Source organism: Callospermophilus lateralis, chromosome 17, assembly GCF_048772815.1.
Source record: "Callospermophilus lateralis isolate mCalLat2 chromosome 17, mCalLat2.hap1, whole genome shotgun sequence".
Taxonomy (NCBI): Eukaryota; Metazoa; Chordata; class Mammalia; order Rodentia; family Sciuridae; genus Callospermophilus; species Callospermophilus lateralis.
Window position 1 is genome coordinate 10,542,370 of NC_135321.1, and position 21,944 is coordinate 10,564,313.

At 35.4% G+C, this 21,944-nt stretch overlaps 1 protein-coding gene across 1 annotated transcript in view; it reads right to left on the reverse strand.

The window, feature by feature from the left end:
* Cdh7 (cadherin 7) overlaps positions 1 to 21,944 on the reverse strand; it is a 106,427-nt gene that overhangs the window by 6,890 nt on the left and 77,593 nt on the right. Inside the window, exons 7-10 of the mRNA XM_076836762.2 lie at positions 13,692 to 13,828; positions 12,357 to 12,478; positions 11,588 to 11,705; positions 7,889 to 8,140 (exon numbers count right to left, since the gene is read on the reverse strand). Of these exons, the coding sequence (XP_076692877.2) occupies positions 7,889 to 8,140; positions 11,588 to 11,705; positions 12,357 to 12,478; positions 13,692 to 13,828 (629 nt within the window). The remainder of the gene's footprint in view (positions 1 to 7,888; positions 8,141 to 11,587; positions 11,706 to 12,356; positions 12,479 to 13,691; positions 13,829 to 21,944) is intronic.

Here is a 21,944-nt window from a genome sequence, read left to right on the forward strand (position 1 = left end):
TTGCCTACCACTTAAGTGCTTTCAATTCCTGATATTCCATTGATTGTGTGTTGTATTTATAGTGTTTAAACATATGGTAAGTACTATTTTTTTATTAAATAAAGAATTATTCATATAATGCAAACTTATACAATATAGTTTCTGTTCATATGGACCTTGAGAATGAGTGCACAGAAATAAACACAGACTGTACTATCAACTTACATATAACTGCAATGACCCTACTTAATCAGATATTACTCTGTTCTATCTACTAGGTAGTAGAATAATGAATAATAGAGATACTGGGTCTTCTCTTGAGGGTCTTAACATGTAAATCAGAGGCTGTAAAATAACAATTATGATAAGTGATACCTATGGGCTCATTAAAAGCTATTTTGCCTCCTAAGTGCCCTATGCTCCTGCTTGGAGAATATACTGTTGAGAGAAAGGGGAAGCTGGGTGGGAATCACTACTCCCAAGGTGCATTTTAATTTGTAAACACATATATTTACAAACTGTGATAAGTACCACAAAAGAAACAGGTGTGAGGACAGAGAACTGTGAGTGTGAAGATTGCCTAATTTAATCATGGTGGTGAGAACATTACTCTCCAGAACACAGTGATGCAGGGGCTTATGGATGAAGGGATGCAGGAAGAAAGTTTCAGGAAAAGGATGTTTTGTTTGAAAATAATGGAAATAAAGGCTGTGCAGCTCTTCTTACTGAGCAAGTGAATGACCAGAGAGTCTGATGCTCAGAGTAGCAAGTAGGTGGTAGATCATGCCCTGCTTTGTGGACCATGAGAAACAGAGGGGTTGTATTTAAGCATACTTGGTGATTTGGAAGTGTTTCAGGCAAAGAAATAAACCAGTTTGTTTTAAAAAGTGAAATGAGCCAGGTGTGATGGTGTATGCCTATAATCCCAGTAACTCAGGAGGCTGAGGCAGGAGGACCTAGAATTCAAAGCCAGCCTCAACAAACATGAGGTGCTAAGCAACTCAATGAGACTCTGTCTGTAAATAAAATACAAAATATGGCTGAAGATGTGGCTCAGTGGTCAAGTGTCCCTGAGTTCAATCTCTGGTACCGCCACCCCCACCCCCCCAAAAGTGAGATGATATGGCATTGGTTATTATAAGGAAAATATGTCATCAGAAGTGACATCTAAAGCAAGTTCTGAAGGAGGAGTAGTCCATCTATACACTGTAGAATCAGAGATTCATGCAGAATCTCAAGAACAAGAGGCCAACATTTTAACTTGCACTTTCGAACCCATACTACCACTTCCATTCACAAAGAATAAATGAAAATGGGTAACTAAAATAGTTCAAATGAGTGATTGAGGCAAATTAAATATCAACTATAGCATTTTAAACTAATAAGAAATAATCCTTGATATCTCCACTGAAATATTTCCACTATTCTTAGTTTCTGATTTTTTTTTTCCTCAAGCACACATATATTCCCCTGGCTATTAGCTGAAAATATAATTTAAATACTTTTAACCTATAAAATAGCTATTTTCCAAAAATGTTAAAGAGATAGACTGAATCTCAGGAAAATTTCATAAATGTGTAGAATATTAGGAAAAAAAGAAAATCCAGATCCATTGGAAATGTACCTATGAATAGTGATGAAAATGAAGTCAAATGTTCTTTCCCATTACTGAGTACCTTCAAATCACTTATGGTTTATCCAGCAAGCATGTGTGGAATACCTTGTATATGTCAGATCTGCAATTTATGAAATGCCATGTGTAATGATAAAATAATGCTCAACCCTTGCCTTCAAAAGCAGGAGCGCAGTGGAGAGGACAGAAGAGGTGACAAGCCAATAAAGCAGTTAAATCATGGCTTGACGGATGCTGCTTGGCTATGATGGATTCTCAAAGATGGCCAAACCCCAGTGCAATGGGGCTCTCCAGAGAGGCACCCAACCTGAACTCAGAAGCCAAGAAAGTGAGTTTGAATACAAAGAAAAAAAACAAACAAACCACTATGGATTCTGTACGGATGCTGGAGACAGGCAGGAGAAACAGAAGGAGCACAGCAGACTAGGGCATGAAAGAAAGCAGAGTGAGTTTGAGAAAACGCGATGTACATTCAGTTTGTCTAAAGTACACTGGGAGTGAGAGAAATAAGTTTGAACTGAGAGGCAGCAGTTTGCTTTTCAAGGGTCTGTGATTTCAGCACTTAGATGATGAGGAGTCATGGAAGTATTCTCTCAAAGCTGGGATGTGTCACAGTCACATTTGCTTTTAGGAAGTTTTGTCTTCAGTTCTGATGGACTGCATCTGGCCGAGGGTGGGGAGGTCACTATGATTCAGGAGGGAAAAGATGGAACCTAGACAAAATCAGGTGCATCATCAGAGGAAAGAAATGAACTGACTCAAAAACTAACAAAGTAAAATCGAGGATTGATCAACTACGGAGATGGGGCAGAGAGAAGAGGGAAGGCAGACAGAGTCCACTCAGAAATACACAAAAATAGGTACCAATTAAGGAAAAGAAGCAGGAATGTAGGGAGATTATTCAGTATTTGATATTTCTATTGAGATTTCTATTTTCAGCTACCCCAAAGAACAAGCCCATACATAGGTAGAGCCATTACAAAAAGATCTGTGTCAAGGAGTCCATTCTGCCTGTGTCTCAAGACAGGGTAATGATTAATTAAACTGAAGTAATATTTTATTTCCCATAAACAAGTATCACAAAGTTTTTCTTCTTTAAATGTGAGAGAATGAGTTCATTTGAGCTTAAGTTAAGAGAGATAAAAATGTTCTAAGGATGAGGACTATTTTATGCACAAGATGATGCATGTTGCATTTAGGTTGTGTTAAAATATAACCTCAGATTTTACATGGACATTTCTAAGAGTGTTTTCTCAAGGTCAGAAGTCATTGGAAGATACTATAAATTAGGTACCCAGAATTAACCAGTGATCCCTATGTGAAACATATCAAAGATATTATTGCCTCTAATTTGGCAGTGTCCAGACTTGTGATACCTGGAGACCTCTAAGTATCTTCCAGAGATACATAGATCTTTCATATATGAAAACATACAAAAAACGTCCCTAATCAAGAACATTTAGAAGGTAGTCTTGCCTGGTTTTGGTTTCTGACTCTGACACTCATTGACCCTGTAACTTTGTATACATTTCCTCTAAGCTATACTTTTCCCATTGAAAAACTGTGTATAATAATAATAATTGCCTAGTAACATTTTATGAGAATTAAATTAGATACTGCTTATAAAGTACTTAGGTTAATGCCTAGCTCATAGCATTAAGCTTATGAAAGGTCTTTCGTTTTTCATTCATTCTCTCTCACGTTTGTTGGAATGAGGAACACATTTGGTGCCCATTATTATCTCAAGAATTACCATGTGCATTATATTCTCTCATTATAGATTATGATGTAGATCAATATTTTGCATAGAGCTGCCACTGTTTTTCTCAGTAATATAATTTTATATTAGTAATGTTGACCACTGACAAAATAAAGAAAATACTTCACTGTTGAACAAAATCACAAACAAAAGCAATAACAAGAGGCCAAATATAGTTTAGCATTCAGTGGGTGAGGGAAGAAAACTGACAAGAGGCTTGAAAGCTAAATGTAAAGATACCCACAGAAGACACACTGGAAGAGCTTGAACTCCATCCAGCGAACTGTGATTTTTACAAACTCCTCATTAAGCCTGAGTTTATGAAGCCAGGCTGGTTTAACTAATCCCAAAGCGTCTGATGAGCAAAGAGCTTCAAGAAATGCTCCAAGACTTCAATTACCTGGAACTTAAGCTCCAAATAGGGAAAAATCCCAAACTTCATTTAGTAAATTCAGTGGCACAAAGAGGCTTCTTTGTGCAAAGTAAGAAACTAGCTGTAATATTCTCCAAATAGATGTGTGATATTTAACACTGAAACCTGTTTTAATCTGAAGCAGTTGAAATTCTTTCTCTTAATTTCTTAAAAAGTTACCAAGTTAATAATTTTATGTGTCAGTCATTCATAGAAAATTTTTCTTTAAAGCACTTTTACCCTAGTGGAAAAATAATTGTATATGTCAACAAATAAAAATTTAACTATGATAAAAATACATAAATAAATCGGTATTGTTGTTACTCATGTGGCATGCTTTTTATTCAAGCTTTAGAATATCAGAGCATCTTGTCAGATATTGATGACATTTTTTTGCATTAAGAACATTTGATGACTTCATCATGAAATTTGAATCTGGTGATTTTGTTCTACATTCAAGTTGTACTCACTATAGACAAAGGAAACCCACATTCTATTGTTTTTTAATCATCTCTTTCATTTAGAGAACTGAAGAGCAAATAAATTAGAGAGAGGTCAGAGTAAGGGAGTATTGGGGCAGGAAAGATGGTGGAATGAGATGAACATCATTACCCTAGATACATGTATAACTGTGCATATGGTGTAACTCTACACTGTGCACAACCAGATAAATGAAAAGTTGTACTCCATTTGTGTACAGTGAATTTATATGCATTCTGCTGTCATATATACCTAATTAGAAAGCTTGCTGTAAAGAAAGATACTATCTTTATTTTCTTGGTGTAAACTCTGTCCAACCTCAGTATGTGGACAAAAAGTAACTGTTATAATCACACACTGAGTATAAATCTCAAAGAATTTCCAGACCCAAGTTCCAGAGAGTTTTCTGTGTTAGAGTCCTGGGACTGCTGAAGCTTAAATAAACCTACTGCTCAATAAATAAATAAATAAGAAAGGAAGGAAGGAAGGAAGGAAGGAAGGAAGGAAGGAAGGAAGGAAGGAAGAAAGAGAAGTCAGAGAAAAATTCAGCCAAAAAGTTAGAAAAATAGAGATGGACATGAAGACTGACAAGTCTAACTTCAAATAACATGCATTTCAAATCTCAAGAAAGAAAAGTCTATATTTGAGTAACAATTTTTGTATTTTCAGGGTTTATCTCCTTGGTGGTTTAATCCAAAAGCAGTGATTGAGAATAAGGAGACCTAGCATCTTATCCCATCATAGCCCTGAACTTGTTATATGAAATCTTGCAAATTCTCATCCTCATTATCTCTCAATTGCCCCTATGTAAAATGCAGAAGTTTGGGCCGGAATCAATTGCAAGGATTCTTTCTAGAGCTAACATTCAGTATATCACCCTGTGTCAGGCTACAGTCACGTTGATTTGTCACATAACTGAATCCAAACCTGACATGTAGTAAAGTGTGTTTTTTAAAGTCTCCAAAAATGGCTTTTATACTTTCATCCTTAATTGAACTTGATGATCTAATTCTTCCTCACCATTCCCAGTTCCTCCCCTTCATTTTTTTCTTGGAACATGTGTTCAGAAATTTGAGTTACCAATCCTATTACCTAGTGTCTAGAAATAAGATTCACACCACCTTTTGAAGTGTTGTAAAGAATGAGCCATGTGTACCCTAGAAATCAAGTGGCTGCCAGGCTGTGTACTCTATCTATACCCCCCTGAGGATACACAATTTCACTGGCTTCAGAGCCTGTTATATCAAAATCCAGACCATAATAGTGAAGACAGAGCCAAAAGAGTGCACAAGCCATGATTATTTGCTCCCACCAAGTTATGAGTATAAAGTGATTATGATTCTGAGCTGGAATTTGAAGAGAATGCTCATTGTACTGCATTACTACAGAAATGAAAGCCCCTATTTCAAAACTGCTTTTCAGCACAATAAGGCTCTGCTTTAACATACATTTCATAGACTTGTAGAAATGAAAAAAAAAAAAAAAGCCAAAGTTTAAAGTTTGATCCTTAAAAGTAGAAGAGGGGTTCCTAATTGCCTAACACTTAAGTAATATGCTCAGATTTAACAGAAAGCTGAGTCACACTTGCCTACATTTTGAAGAAATCTCCTAATCCTATGTGTACGCCTATAGACACTAACACATATACAATATATCTAGGACTAAAATTTCTATTTTAGATATTTTTAGTAATAGCTCGATGATTCTCAACTAACTAGAATTTTCAAGCAACCTCAATTGCAAGAATCCACAAAGTCTTGTGTGAAAATATTTACTGAAAGTGCAGCAAGCTTCATCAGAGAGACAGCCTTTTAAAAAATCAAAAGTTGGGCTGGGGTTGTGGCTCAGTGGCAGAGCACTGGCTTAGCATGCTTCAGGCACTGGATTCGATCCTTGGCACCACATAAAAGTAAACAAATAAAATAAAGGTATTGTATCCATTTATAACTAAAAGGAAAAAAATCAAAAGTCAATTCTCTACTGGTGAAAATTAATTTGGGGGCACGCAGCTTTATCTTATTCCTTTCAAGTGCAGTGTATCGTATGCTGTTTCTAACAAACTGGTTCAGTTTAAACAGCACTCCATGCACCATGTACTATCCTCTTTTTTTTTTTCTGACTGAACTTCAACCTAAAGACATTGCCATTTTAACTGTGACAGTGATTTAAAAAAAATATTCTTATGCAGTTATTCAGCTACTATAAGTAAATGTGCAATTTACATCTTTATTATTACATTTTAGAACCCAGTAGAGCAATAAAAAAAAATAGTATGCAATGACTTCTTTTTTTTTTGCTGTTGTTTTCAAATTTACTTCAGTGACTTATATTCTATAATCAACTTTAACTGGGAATTACTTGCCATTTCTAATGAATTTCTGAAAGTTTTTGCCACCTGTGTAAAACTCTGTGAAAAAAAAAAAACTAGCTTAATTATTTTCTTCCAGATTTATTTGTTTAGCTGGAGTTATTAAAGATAATAACTGCCATTTTTATGAGACTGTTTGCAATGTATTAGTAACTAGGTCTTAGTTCGGTTAATAGAGCAAGGATGTTTGCTTCATCAATAATACTTAAAATAGATTGAATATTCACTGTGCTGTAGACACTCTATTCTTTACATGAATCATCTCATTTAGTCTCCACAACAACCCTGTGAGACTAGTTCTATTATGTCCTGCTTTTTGAATAGGAACCTTGCTACAGGGGAACTAACACGGAGAAATCCCATATGATGGAGGAAAACATAGAAACTGGTTTTGCCTAACTCCACAAATATAGTTTTTTTTTTTTTTTTTTTTTTGCATTACACAATACTGACTCCCATTATAAATGACACTTTTGAAAAAACAGGCTATAAATGGATTTGGTAATTGTATTAAACCTCAAGAAAACACAAAGCACAATTTGGGGTGCAATGTTAAATGTTTGTTGTCTTTGTTGTAGGAAGTGATGTTGTAAAGAAGAGCTGTGTTGGAATGAACCCATTATACAATGGCCATGTTGGAAGTCTCCCAATTTTTAAAAGGATGCTGCACAATCTTTTATGCAACTGAAATTTTAATGTGAGTTATAAATCTAATTAAACCCAATAATAAAATATTCATGAAAAAGTACAATTAAATATGCTAATATTTCTTATAATATTTGAATTGCTGAAATATCATTCTTTTTAAAATTTGCAAACAATTTAAGAAAGCCTCTTGAAATATCTTTTAAAAAGTAGCCTATAAGGACATAATTTCTAAAATAAGCATATTATAAAAACAAAATAGAAAAGTTCCTTTTGGTCTAGCGTGTTTCTTCTGTGGAGTATTCTAAAGCATGTAAGTGGGATAAGATGAATTTAAAACAAAAATCTTGAAAAATATTCATTTCAAGCATGAGGCATATATCTCCACTGTTGTTTTGAACATGCAATTGATTTTTTTCCCTGTATTATGCTTTAAATACACGATATCCAGTGCGGCCAGGTAGGGAGTTTCATTGAATGAGTGAAACCCCATCTGGTAGAGTGTTTGAATATGTGCTTGAGTGGACACTCTGAAGGGACAGAAAGGAGCACAGCAAAGCCCTGGTGCAGTGTCACTGTTGTTGTGAAGCAGGCACTGCGCAGAGTACCCACCTAGCAAGGTCAGGACACAGGCCAGGATGGCCACCAGGGCTCCCGTGCTGAGGCCAGCAGGCAGGACATAGGCCTCGGCGTTGCAGGTCTGGGCTACGCCGTCGGCGTCACAGTCACAGACGCGGATGGTGAGCGTGTTGGTGCTGCTGAGAGACGGGGACCCACTGTCCACGATGAAGATGGGCAGGTAGTACACCGACTGCTCTTGTCTCCGGAAGCCATTCCTTCTGGTGAGTATGGAGGCCGTGTTGTCTAGGGTAAAGAAGGTCAGGTAGTGGTCAGGTTGCAGGTGAGACAGAGGCTCCCGGTGGACTCCTTCTTCCCTAACCGTGGGTCCATCTGCCTGTGTCAGTCCTCAAGTAGGGCAAGCTCCTGATTTCAGACCATTGCTCAAAGACTCTGAATTCATTTGGACAGAGAGACATTCTTCCAATATAACACCTTTTAAGACATTTATGTTATCCCACACATATTCTGTTATTCTACACAATAAAAATCTACATACAGTTGTGCAACATCTCAAACCATGTATTTTTAGAGTGAAGGTGGAAACCTTAACAGGTTAAGTATTTTTTGCAGCAGCATCATGAGGCATGACTGAAATTTCCAATCCATCCTTTCTTCACAAGTTCCAAGCTCAATATAGAAAAAAGTAAAATAAGCTACTGTGGATTTATTAAAAATTAATATAGAATAGTTCTTTGCTTAACACAGAATGTATTCTGAGAAATACATCAGGTCATTTTATCCTTAGGGGAGCATCATGGCATGCTCACCCAAACTGAGAAAGCTGCAACATCACTAGGGGATATTGTATGATGGGACCACTGTCACATAGCCATCATGGATATGGCCCACCACCAACTGAAGTGTCAGCACACAGCACAGGACTATGTGTGGATATTCAGTAGGGAAATTATTGTACTGTTTTCTTTTTAAAATATTCATAGATACTTCTACCTCCTTAAACTGCATGTAATAAAATATGTTGTCAGTGATAACTTAAGTCATTTTTGTTTAATTTATATTCAGTATTCTATTTCATCTAAACATTATAGTAATTATAAATATTTAAAAAGTCATCAATATGTTTATATGACATGCTGTGTTTTCTATATCAGAAATGGATTTTTTAATTTGTTAGCAATTTCTCCAGATAAATTTTCTTAATTAACTAATTATAGAATTTATGGATTCTCAGAATTTATAGTAACTAATAAAAATTTAAAGCAAAAGAAGGGAAATCAGGACCATAGTTTTATCCAGTGTGTATATGTGTGTGTGTGTGTGTGTGTGTGTGTGTGTGTGTATACGTATATATACACACACATAAATATATATTCACATATGTATGAAAGTATATAGACTATGTATAAAGAATATATAGAGAAACATGTTAAAGGATGTACATATACAGTGTTATGTGTTTATCTGAGTGTCTATATATATATATATGTGTATATATATATATATATATATATATATATATATATATATATATATATTATTCCAAAAAGTTAAATATATGTTTTTCCAATGCTAACAGAAACCATTTAACAATAGTTGGGTTAGGTAAAGTGGCAGTCATCTATAATCCCAGCTACTTAAGAGGCTAAGAAAGGAGGATTACAAGCTTGAGGCTAGCCTGTATAACTTAGCAAGACCCTGAATCAAAAATGCACTCATACATAAATAAATAAAAAGGACTTAGGGTTGTAACTCAGTGGTAAAGTGCCTGGGATGAACCCTTAGTACTGCATGAGTAGGTGTAAACACACACACACATACACACACACACACACACACACACACACACATTAATAATACTCAAGTGAAAGAGCAAGCTGATGTCCTTTCTGTCTCAAACAGCACAAAACAATAGGCTCACCTTAAATTTCATAAAAGATATTTACTACAATTATAGATGATAAAGAAATAAAAATATTTGATTATCATATTCCTCTGGTGGTTTTTTATATAAACAAATCTATTATTTTAAAAGATATGGCCATAATTTTGAGACCATATATTTTTTTTTAAAATGAATATGTCTCAAAATAGAAACAAAAATTAAAAGGGCTGTGGGTATAGCTTGTCCCTGGGTGTTAAATCTCCAGTATTAGGAAACAAACAAACAAGAAAAAATTTGATATGGTACTCCCTGAAAAGTTGAGGGATTTATATTATACATGTCCTTATACACCTAATATATTAATAAACAGTTCTTATTATAAATTTGACTCAGATGGTATTTGTGTTTAGCATTTGATACAGAAAAGTTTTATAAAGTTGTCGATTTGTAATCTGACACATCAAAATCACACACACACACATGCAGACACACACATGCACACACATACACAATTGATTAAGAAGCACAAGTTGAAATTTCTACCATGGGAGAAGAGAACCCTATGTTCAGCATGCTCCCCAAGATGGAAAAGAACATTTAAGGGCTGATTTTCTCTTCACTTGGATGTCTTCCTTTGTGATACAGGCTGGGGGATTCTGGGCTTGATGCAGTTAATGTGGGGACACTTTCAATTGTGTGGCATGATGTCCCATAAATCCAGTTATGTTTGTGCTTGAGCTCCACAGAATCGTGGTGGCATTGGATGGTGACACATGGGGGATGTGCTCACATTCTCCTTGTGGAGCCCGTGTTTTTCCCCATCTGTCTTTGTACTGGAAGCCTCCAAACCCGAGAATGAGGCTTTCCAATGATGATTAAGTCAGAGAGTTTGGGATTACAGAGAATGCTCTTTCCTTTATGACTAAAGGGAAATGGAGTGTTCTCATTAAATTGAGATTGGTATCTGGAAAATTATTATTTTCAGATTGAATTTTTGAGACTAAGTTTGGATTTTCTGCAGAAAGGGTTGTGGCTTGTTGCAAAAGTTCTCATAATATCCATCTTTTGAAAGTAAGTCCTTCCAGTTTGACTAGCAAACCTGTTTCTTATATTTTCCCTCAAAAACCCAAGATATAAATCTGTAATTAGATACCAGATAAGCATAATCACATGCTTCCTTTAAAAGTTCCTATAGTTGTCAAAATATATTATTAAGCAAAGTCAGGTATTTGTAAAATATTTTAAAAATAACACTTATGAAATGGCTAAGAGTGGTTACCTCTGAAGCAAGGAAGCATGATTTGTCATGGTAAGTTCTTTAATTTTTTTAATGCTTTATGTGACTAGCATAATGAACATATTATTATAATTTTCATGGAACATCTTTATATTTATGTAAAAACAAAAGAATAACAGATGTTATTGAAGAAAGCATTAAATCAAAATTGATCTAGGTGGAAATGTGCAAGGTCTGATTATTTTCTCCCGACTCAATTTGTATCTATGCTGCATAGTCCTTGTTAAGGCAGTTAGCTGGCCCTCAGTATATTAGATCATTTGGATAAAAGCATGATATACAAATAAGGAAGCACATGTCTACAAGAAAAGAAAGAAAAATAGATCTCACTTTTCCCCCTTGGCTTTTGGACTAAAATGATTTAAATAGCAGCTTCTCCCTTGTGGCAGCAGATCTATAGATAAAAATTACTGGAGGAGCTCATTGCCCTTTAATTAATGTCCTTGCTGTTAAAAAAAAAAAAAATCCATGAGCTGTATTCCTGCGGGAGAAAAAAATCACTTGCTTAGTGAGTCTGCCACTACCTCTGCTAGCAACAATAACACCTTACCTTTGTTATCCTTCAACGAAAAGTTGTGGTTATTTGTGGCATCCGTTGTTAAGCTGAAGTAAAACTGGTGTCCATTGGATGGCTCGTCCTTGTCCACGGCACTGATCTTCTGGATAACCTAGAAATAGAAAACGGAAGGCAGGGAAGCACACTGGTGTGCTCTGCTACATTTCTTGAGGCAGGACAGAGCAGTTTTACAGATCATAATAAATGTCATCTTCCCGAATGAGCTGGGGGAAACAACAAATGCACCTGTGTTGAACCCAATCTATAAAGGGCCCTGAAAAACAAACCACAGCCTTTTGCAAAGTGCGTGTTTCAACTTCTTTTCCTAAACCTCAGCAATGAGCTGCACCAATGGATTAGACATCCCAGTAAACATCACAACGATGTGGACACAGAACATTGACTGTGACTGAACTGCACTCCATTCTCAGAACTTCAAGGTTCTTAAACTCTGCCGTGTAATGTGGGGAACAGCCCAATCCCGCTGAATATGCTATATTTCTCCTTAAAGGAGCTGAAGCCCTGAACCATTGAGCGGGGCTTTTTATAAAGTTTACCTTTTCTTCCTGAGGAACTGTGGTCACCCAATTAAACCAGAATTTGCATGTTCCTTTCATATTAGTGTATGCCGCACATCAAAGCATTAGTTTTGCTGAAACATGCGGATGATATGTTATCTTAAAGCTGGGAGATTTCAAAGGCACTGCTGCTGGGTGTTCCTAAAGAAACCACAAACAAGAAGCAGGGTCCTCAAGCCTCTTACCTGCCCTGGCTGGGCATTTTCACAGACGGTGGTTTCATAGTCCATGGCGAATTCGGGGGCGTTGTCATTAATGTCTAGTATAGTGATGGCCACGTAGCCTCTTCCTACCTGGGATGGATTCTCTAGTAAATGAGAAAAATGTGTCACCATTTATTCTACAAGAAAAGCTGCTCTTCCCCTGCTGATTTTCTCAGGGAATGTCCACAGAAAACTAGCAAAAACACTTAATATTAAAAATCAGGCAAAAATATTTGCATCTCTGAAGCATAAGACTCAAATGAAATTCATACTTGTAATTCTACATTCTTTAAAGGGAGCCACAGATAATCTGATCCAAATATGTATGTGTTAATTTATGTATATGTATATATATATATATATATACCTTCAGGCATAAATGCATATATGAATACATGCAAATGGGTGTGTGCATATATGTATGTGGTAATCTATGTATATACACAATGTATACTTATATGGGGTGTATATATGTCCTTGTGTGTGTGTTTGTGTGTGTGTGTAGTCACCAAAAAGGAAAATGTTGAAAGAAGAATGAACAGCAAACCATGAAATTTGATTTTCTTTGAACCTAGAGATTATCTTTAATTGACTATAAATTTATATTACATACACAGTACAAAATGTGCGTATGCATTAGCTAATATATATAATATGGATATAGTTTTTAATTTTTTTTTCTGATCAGGAACTACAATTGGTTGTCAAAATATTCAAATGTAGGTTTCTTGGTGTACAGATCAATTTACTAATTATGGTAAGTTACTTCTCCAATTCCCTACCAACATGAATGAAATGTATGAACTGTGACCCCAAAGCAAGAGGACCTTTAAAGTTCATTCAGGGGCTGGGGATGTGGCTCAAATGGTAGCGTGCTCGCCTGGCATGAGTGTGGCCCGGGTTCGATCCTCAGAACCACATACAAACAAAGATGTTGTGTCCGCCGAAAACTAAAAAATAAATATTAAAAATTCTCTCTCTCTCTCTCTCTCTCTCTCTCTCTCTCTCTCTTTAAAAAAAAATAAAAATAAAAATAAAGTTCATTCAGGCCCATTATCTTATAGTGCTGTCTTTTCACTAAATTTTTAAATATTAGAAAATATATGTCATTAATATTTTACATATTTGTAAGTATTAGCAAATATCTCTCTCTAGTGAACACAAATGTTTTACAGCTTGAAAGTTTTGAGTTTTCTCATTTTTGGTCAACTTAATTAAGTAACTATGATGATTCAAGCTTGTGTTGTAGTCTTCAGCAACCTGTCCTCCACCCTCATTCTCATCTATCCTCAGTTACTTTTAGACGTTACAACTTACGGCTCTCCATTGCAAGAACTGTGATGTTATGAATTGCATTTGTCTCTCGATCCAAAGATTTGGCAGTAGTAATAACTCCACTGTTGGCATCAATATTAAAGTATCTCTCCAAATCTGTGTTTCTGTCAATTGAATACCTAATTGGAAAGTAAAAGCAAATAACATTTATGTTTGATGATACTTTGCTAAAATCATTTCATTAATTTCATAACTAATCACTAAATCCTGCTGACTCCATGATCATGTTACTTCATGTTAGTAACATAAATCTATGTCATCTTTAAAATTTCTCTCACATAGCCCTTGGATCATGTCTTGTGTGTCTGTAATATTTTTGCTTTTCTAGCGAAGAGTTTAAAACACACACCACAACTTCATGTACAAGTTGTGGGATCCTAATTAGAAGAATTCATACTCCAAGTATGTATAATATGTCAAAATACACTCTACTGTCATGTATATCTAAAAAGAACAAATACAAAAAAATGAAAAAAAAATACATACCACAGTATAATTATTTTCACAGTGGCTTTGGGTATATGGTTATAACTTTGAGTTCATTATTTCTATTATTATGCTCTTGAAAAATATTGAAAAGAGATAGTAGCACTGTCCATGGCTCTAGGTCCCTCTGGAATACAACATATATAGACAACTTGCCATTTGCATATACTTATTAACGTCTGGTTTTAATAACAACAACCTGATCATAATTTATTTTATATCTCACCATTTTATATCTCATCGTCTTGATCAGGGTGCCAAAGGCATTTCCAAGTAGAACCCCTAAAATTGCATCTGCAACCTAAATATTAGTGAAAACCTACTGTTTCACTTGTATTCTTTTTTTTTTTTAATATTTATTGTTTAGTTTTCGGCAGACACAACATCTTTGTTTGTATGTGGTGCTGAGGATTGAACCTGGGCCGCACGCATGCCAGGCGAGCGCGCTACCGCTTGAGCCACATCCCCAGCCCTCAGTTGTATTCTTATCCCATGTTATTTTTTCCCTAAAAAATAATGGTTGTCTCTATTCAACATCATTCTTGATAATCTAGCCAGAGCAATTAGAAGAAAGAAATTAAAGGGATACAAATAGATAAAGAAGAACTCAAACTATCACAATTTGCTGATGACATAATTCTATATCAAGAGGATCCAAAAAATTCCACCAGAAAACTTCTAGAATCAATAAACAAATTCAGCAAAGTAGTAGGATATAAAATCAACACCTATAAGTTAAATGCATTCCTATACAGTAGTGATGAATCCACTGAAAGAGAAATTAGGAAAACTAACCCATTCACAAGAGCCTCAAAAAATATAAATATAATATCTGGGAATCAATCTAATAAAAGAGGTGAAAGACCTCTGCAATGAAAACTATAGAACACTAAAGAAAGAAATTGAAGAAAACCTCAGAAGATGGAAAGATCTCCCATGTTCCTGGATAAGCGGAATTAATATTTTCAAAATAGCCATACTACCAAAAGTGTTTTACAGATTTAGTGCAATTCCTATTAAAATATTGAAGACATTCTTCATAGAAATAGAAAAAGCAATCATAAAATGTATTTTAAAAAAAGAAGAAACCCAGAATAGCCAAAGCAATCCGTAGCAAGAAAAGTGAAGCAGAAGGCATCACAATAGCAGATCTTTAACTACAGAGGTATAGTAAGAAAAACACCATGGTATTGGTACCAAAATAGACTTGTAGACCAACAGTACAGAATAGAGGACACAGAGACAAACCCACATAAATATGGTTATGTCATACTAGACAAAGGTGCCAAAAACATTCACTGGAGAAAACATAGCCTGTTCAACAAATGGTGCTGGCAAAACTAGAAATCTATATGTAGCAAAATGAAATCAAACCTCTATCTCTCACCCTGCACAAAAATCAACTGTAAATGGATCAAAGGCTTAGGCACTAGAACAGAGACCCTGGGCCTAACAGAAGTAAAAGCTGGCCCAAATCTTGACCATGTCGACCTAGGATCTGACTTCCTTAACAAGACTCCCAATGTGCAGGAGGTAAAATCAAGAATCAATAAATGTGATGAATTCAAATTAAAAAGCTTCTCAGCAAAGGAAGAAATCAATAATGTGAGAAAAGAGCCTACTGACTGGGAGAAAATCTTTAGCATGTGCACCTCCAATAAAGCATTAATCTCTAAGATATATAAAGAACTCAAACAATTTAAAACCAAAAAAACCCCCAAATAACCCTATCAATAAACGGGCTAAGGAAATGACACTTCACAGAAGAAAAAATATAATCAATCAATAAATATATGAAAAAAAAAGTGTTCATCATCTCTGGCAATTAAAGAAATGCAAGTCAAAATACCAGTAAGCTTTCATCTCACTCCTTTCAGAATGGCAATCATCAAGAATACAGGCAACAGTAAGTGTTGGTGAGGATGTGGGGAAAAAGGTACACTCATATATTGCCGGTGGGACTGCAAATTGGTACAACCACTATGGAAAGCAGTAAGGAAATTCCTAAGAAAACTTGGAATGGAACCACCATTTAACTCAGCTATCCCACTCCTTGGTTTATACCCAAAGGACTTAAAATCAGCATACTACAGTGACATAGCCACATCAATATTTATAGCAGCTCACTCCACAATAGCTAAACTATGGAACCAACCTAGGTGCCCTTCAATAGATGAATGGATAAATAAAATGTGGTATATATATTCAATGGAATATTACTCACTTTAAAGAAGAATGAAATTATGGCATTTGCCCAGAAATGGATGGAGTTGGATAACATCATGCTAAGTGAAATAAGCCAATTCCAAAAAAACAAAGGCCAAATGTTTTCTCTAATATCTGGATGCTAATCACAATAAGGCAGAGAGCACTAGAGAATAATAGTGTTACCTTAGATTAGGTAGAGGGAAGTGAAGGGAGGGGAGAGGAGGTGATGTGGGGATAGGAGGGTTAGTAGAATGAACAGACATCATTGCTGTATGTATATATGTGACTGCATGACCAATATGATTTGCAACATGTACACTCAGAAAATGAGAAATTATATCCCATCTATGTATGATACATTAAATGCATAAATGCATTCTACTCTCATGCATAACAAATTAAAACAAATAAAAATTTAAAAAATATAAAAATCATTTTCACAGTCCCCCAATAGTCTTTCTAGTTGGGAAAGACAAAAGTTCTCATTTCAAGACAATTAATAAAATAAACAAACTAAGAAAAAAAAAACAGAAAAACACACATAGTGTAGGCATGATGATTAACAACTGATTCAACTACACCCTGAGCTGTCATTGTCTGGGTCTCATTGACTCCTATGACATGTTCCTCTACCACAATTCTGGCATAGATTCTTAAGAGCACACCCATAGCTTGAGAGCTTTTACCATGCAGTACTATTGAAACTGAAACTCAAGCATGTGACTCCCTCTTCCTGCTCCTGCCACTCTAGCACCCTGCCTCCTGCATCCTGATGAAGACCTTCAATTTAATGATGTCACTGACATATTTTCAATACCAGCACGTTTCCTTCAATCGCTCACTTCTTTCTCACTAGGTCACATATCCCTGGTCCTCATCACTATCACTCCCATGTATGTGTATGTACTTACTGCAGTAAAATTGCTGGATTGAAACAGGAAAGGCTACTTAACATCTTTTTTTTTTTTCTTTTTTGTTGAGTCAGGAATTTGGGAGTGTGTTGGTAGGGCCACTTTTAGCTCTTGGTTTCTCAGGAGGTTGCAGTCAAATGTTGGCTGGGCTGCAGCCATCCAATGCTTGAGTAGGCCTGGAAGATTCATCTCCATAGTGTCTCATTCACCTGGATGCAATGTGAATGGCATGGAGGACACATGCACTAAGGAATCTTTCCAATGTTCATTACTGATTCATGCTTTTTTGAAGCTAGGATACCTAGAGTTATAGATTCCTACATCACTTCAAACAATTTGGAAAATGAATAGCACAAGCTACATTATGATTTTATCATTAATATTAAAGTAACAAGAAAAAAATTTGGGAGGGGTGTACAGTTCTGAGAATTTTACCACATGCATGGATCATTCAGTCACCAGTTATCTTGCATCATCACCACAGTGTGGTGTCCATCACCACAAGGCTCCCTTGTGCTGTCTCTTTGTAGGTGTATACCATCCCATTGGTAGTCCATGGAGAACACTCATCACTATAATCTCATCCTTTTGAGAATATTGTATAATGAAATCATAGAAAGCAACCTTTTAGGACTGATTTCTCTAACTCAGCGTAAAGACTGAGGTTCACGAACACTGTGCCCATGGTTTGTGTTATTTAATTTAAATGTCCATGCATTTTTAATGCTGGGCAGTAGTCCATCAAATGAATGCATGCCAGCATGTTTACCCACTCCTATACTGAAAATATTTGGGTTGGTATCAATGTGCAAACACAGCTACTGTAAGCATTCATGTGCAAGTTTTGTTTCAACACATTATCTTTTCCCTAGGGCATAGGATCACTGGGTCCTATGTTGATAGGTAACTGCCAAAATGTTTTCCAACATACCTCTCCAATCTGCATTCCCATCAGAAACAGATGAGAGTTCTAGTTATTCATCTCACCACCTGGTGCTTTCTAATTTACATTTCCTTAATGATAAATTACCCTGACCACATTTTCTTGTGATTATCTGCCATATGCAGGCCCTCTTTTGGGAAATATATGTTCAAATATGTTGCCCATTATTAACCGGGTTATTTTTTTCTATTGTACAAAGTTTTGAGAGCTCTGTATGCAGACTTAATACAAAACCTTTGCTAGCAAAGTGATATACTTTCCCCCAATAAATTTATTTTCATTTTCTTAGAAATACTTTAATTCTGATAAAGCCATATATATATTAATTTATTTATATAATGTGTATTGACATTTATTATATATTACATATATATCAAGTATATGCATATTACACACATTATTACAGGTATTATGTGTATATCCCTTTTCCTCGTCATTCCCCTTTTCCCTTTTCTTATTCCTCTTCCTTCCAAGGATGGTGCTCTGGTTTCCATACTTAAGAACTTTATGTCTACCCCTGTGTTATGAATATATTTTTTTTCTTTCAATATTTTAATTATTTTTCATTTTACATTAGAAATATAAACCATTGTGAGTTAAGTTTTGTTGTGTAAGATGTAAAATTAGGCCATATGCACATACGCTTATCCAGTTGTCGTGTCATATCCTCAAAACTCCATCATCTTCCCCTAAACTTCTCTGCACATTTGTCAAAAATCCAACTGATCATATTTATGTGCGTTACTTTCTAGAGTATCTATTTTGTCCCATTGATTGATATGTGCACCACCTCCATTTGCAGATACCACGATTTTTTGGTTATTGGAGCTAGAATGAATCTTGAAATCTGATACACTGATTTTCCTGCCATTATGCTTGATTTCTAGAATTATCTGAATATTCCAGATTCTTTGAATTTTCTGTGAACTTTAGGTTCAGTTTGTCTACAGTTATATCAATAACTTCTGGAATTTTGATCAAAATTTACTTTATTCTTTGAATTAATTTTGGAATAACTGACAATGTTCTTGTATTGAATCTTCCAAACCATGAAGAGCATGTGTCTGTCTGCTAGGCTTTCCTTTGTCTGTTTTTCATGATACAGATCCTAAATAGGTTATGTTAAATTTGTACCTGTGTATTTTATTTTTGCAGTTGTAAATTCTAGGTTTCTTTATGTCATTCATTTCTAATTGTACAATTTGAAAATATCAAATATAATTAATTTTTCATGTCAACTCTGCATCCAGTAATGTCAGTTAATCCCTTCCTGTATCAGGAGATTTTTAAAATTTTTCTTCGGATTGTTTTTTGTAAAAAACAATGATATCTTGTGAATAAAGGTAGTTTTACTTCTTCCTTCAGTTGTTATGACATTTAATTCGTGTTCTTGCCTTATTGTGCAGGAAAGCACTTCCCATATGATGACTATAAGGCAGAGTGGGCATTCTTGTTTTTGAATTGTGGGGGAAATATCGCTTTGTTAAGAATTGATTCTAATATTAGGCATAATTTATTTAGATGGTATTTATTGTGATAAAGACATTGTATTATATTCCTAGTAACTAACACATTTTTTGGGGGGAGATGGGGGGGTTAATGGGGATTAAACTCAAGGGCACTTGACCACTGAGCCACATCCCCAGCCCTATTTTGTATTTTATTTTGAGACACGGTCTCACTGAGTTACTTAGTGCCTAGCTTTTGCTGAGGCTGGCTTTAAACCCGTGATCCTTCTGCCTCAGCCTCCTGAGCTGCTGGGATTACAGGCATGTGCAACCCTGCATGACTACTAACATTGTTTTTAACCAGAAATGATTCTTGAATTTCACTAAATATTTTTTGGCATCAAATGATATGATCATATGATTATTGAGCATAATGCTGGACTCATGAAAAAGTTGGGATGCATCTCCTCTTCTATTTTGTAGAAAACATTGTGTAGACTAGATATTAATTATTCATTAAATGCTTAGTAGAATTTGACAGTGAAACCAGCTGGGTTGGATTTTTTTTAAGAAAGTGTTTAAATACAAATGCTATTTCAAGTTGGGTGGATTTTGAAAGTTTACCCTATTTGATAAATCGGTTGATTTAAACTGAACTGTCATATTTTCTCTACATTGTAAGATTTATGGGAGTGAAGTTGCTCATAGTGTTCTCATATCCTCTTTTTATGTTTTCAGGGTGTGTAATAATATCATTTTTGTTAGTCAGCTTTCTGTTGCTGTAACTACAATACCCTGCAAGAAGAGCTTAGAGGGGCAAAAGTTTATTTTTGTCCATGATTCGGCCACTTCCACAGCTCTGAGCTCAGGTGAGGTGGAACATCATGGCATAAGGGTTCAGGTAGAGGAAAGCTAATCAGCTCATGGTGGTAGGCAAGAAGAATGAGAGAAGGGGGCAAGACATATAATTCTTAAGGCATGCAAGCAGTGACCCCTTCCTCTAGCCACAATTCATCTGCCTACAGTTACCACCCAGTTAGTCCACTCACATTATCAATCCAGTGATTATGTTACAGGTCTCATAATCTAATCATTTCATCCCTGATAATACCTAGAGTAGGATTATTTGTGTGTGTGTGTGTGTGTGTGTACAAATATATATATATATATATATGTACACACACACACAAACACACAAACATATACTACATATAGTAGTCTTTATGTCATATTTATGTCTTCCTTTCATTCATAGATAAACATGCAACCAATATACACATGTATAAATATATGCTTTCATATACATTTTGTCCAGCAATAACAGTAGGATTGATATTGATGTTTGATAAGAGGAGTCTAACTTCATACCTATGAAATCATGCATTGATTGAGTCAATACTAAAATCTTGAGTTGTGGATTCTGTTAAATTATGACATTGATCACTTGTACTTGTATCTTCATGAAAAAAATAAGACCTTTTTTTTTTTTTTTTTTGGTACTGGGGATTGAAATGAAGGGCATTCGACCACTGAGACATATCCCCAGCCCTATTTTGTATCTTGTTTGGAGACAGTATCTCATTGAGTTGCTTAGCACCTCACTATTGCTGAGGCTGGCTTTGAACTTGAAATCCTCCTGCCTCAACCTTCCAAGCTGAAGCTGCTGGGATTACAGGTATGGGCCATTGTGCCTGGCAAAAATAAGTAAATAAATAAATAAAAGTGAGCTTTTTTATTCTTAAAGGCAGAAGACTTTGAATTTGACATATGTCTATTTAAATGAGTTCCTGTGATTCTTCATAGGACCAAAGCCATTAATAAAGCCTCAATTATCCATCATCTCAAAAATTCCCACATTAGAATAGCAGACACTTAAGTTGAAAATGCATTTAATATCTTAAAAGGCTCAAATCACTATTCAACTCACAGAAAAATCACTAGTCATTTAGGGATATAGAGATAACCCAGACCTCTATATATTTTAAAAAGTATGGGAAACCAAAGTTTCCTATCATCCAAATGTTTATCATTATCATTTCCAAATCATAAACACTGAAACTTCCAGTTATAAATTATATTAGCTGTTAATAGCTCTAATTCTCATGTACAGCTCACTGAATAAGACAGCTGTGTGTGTGTGTGTGTGATTTACATGTATGTGTATATATTTGGCAATTTGTGACATATTATAATTTTTATGTCTTCCTTTCATTCATTCATATATTCAGTCATTTTCTTT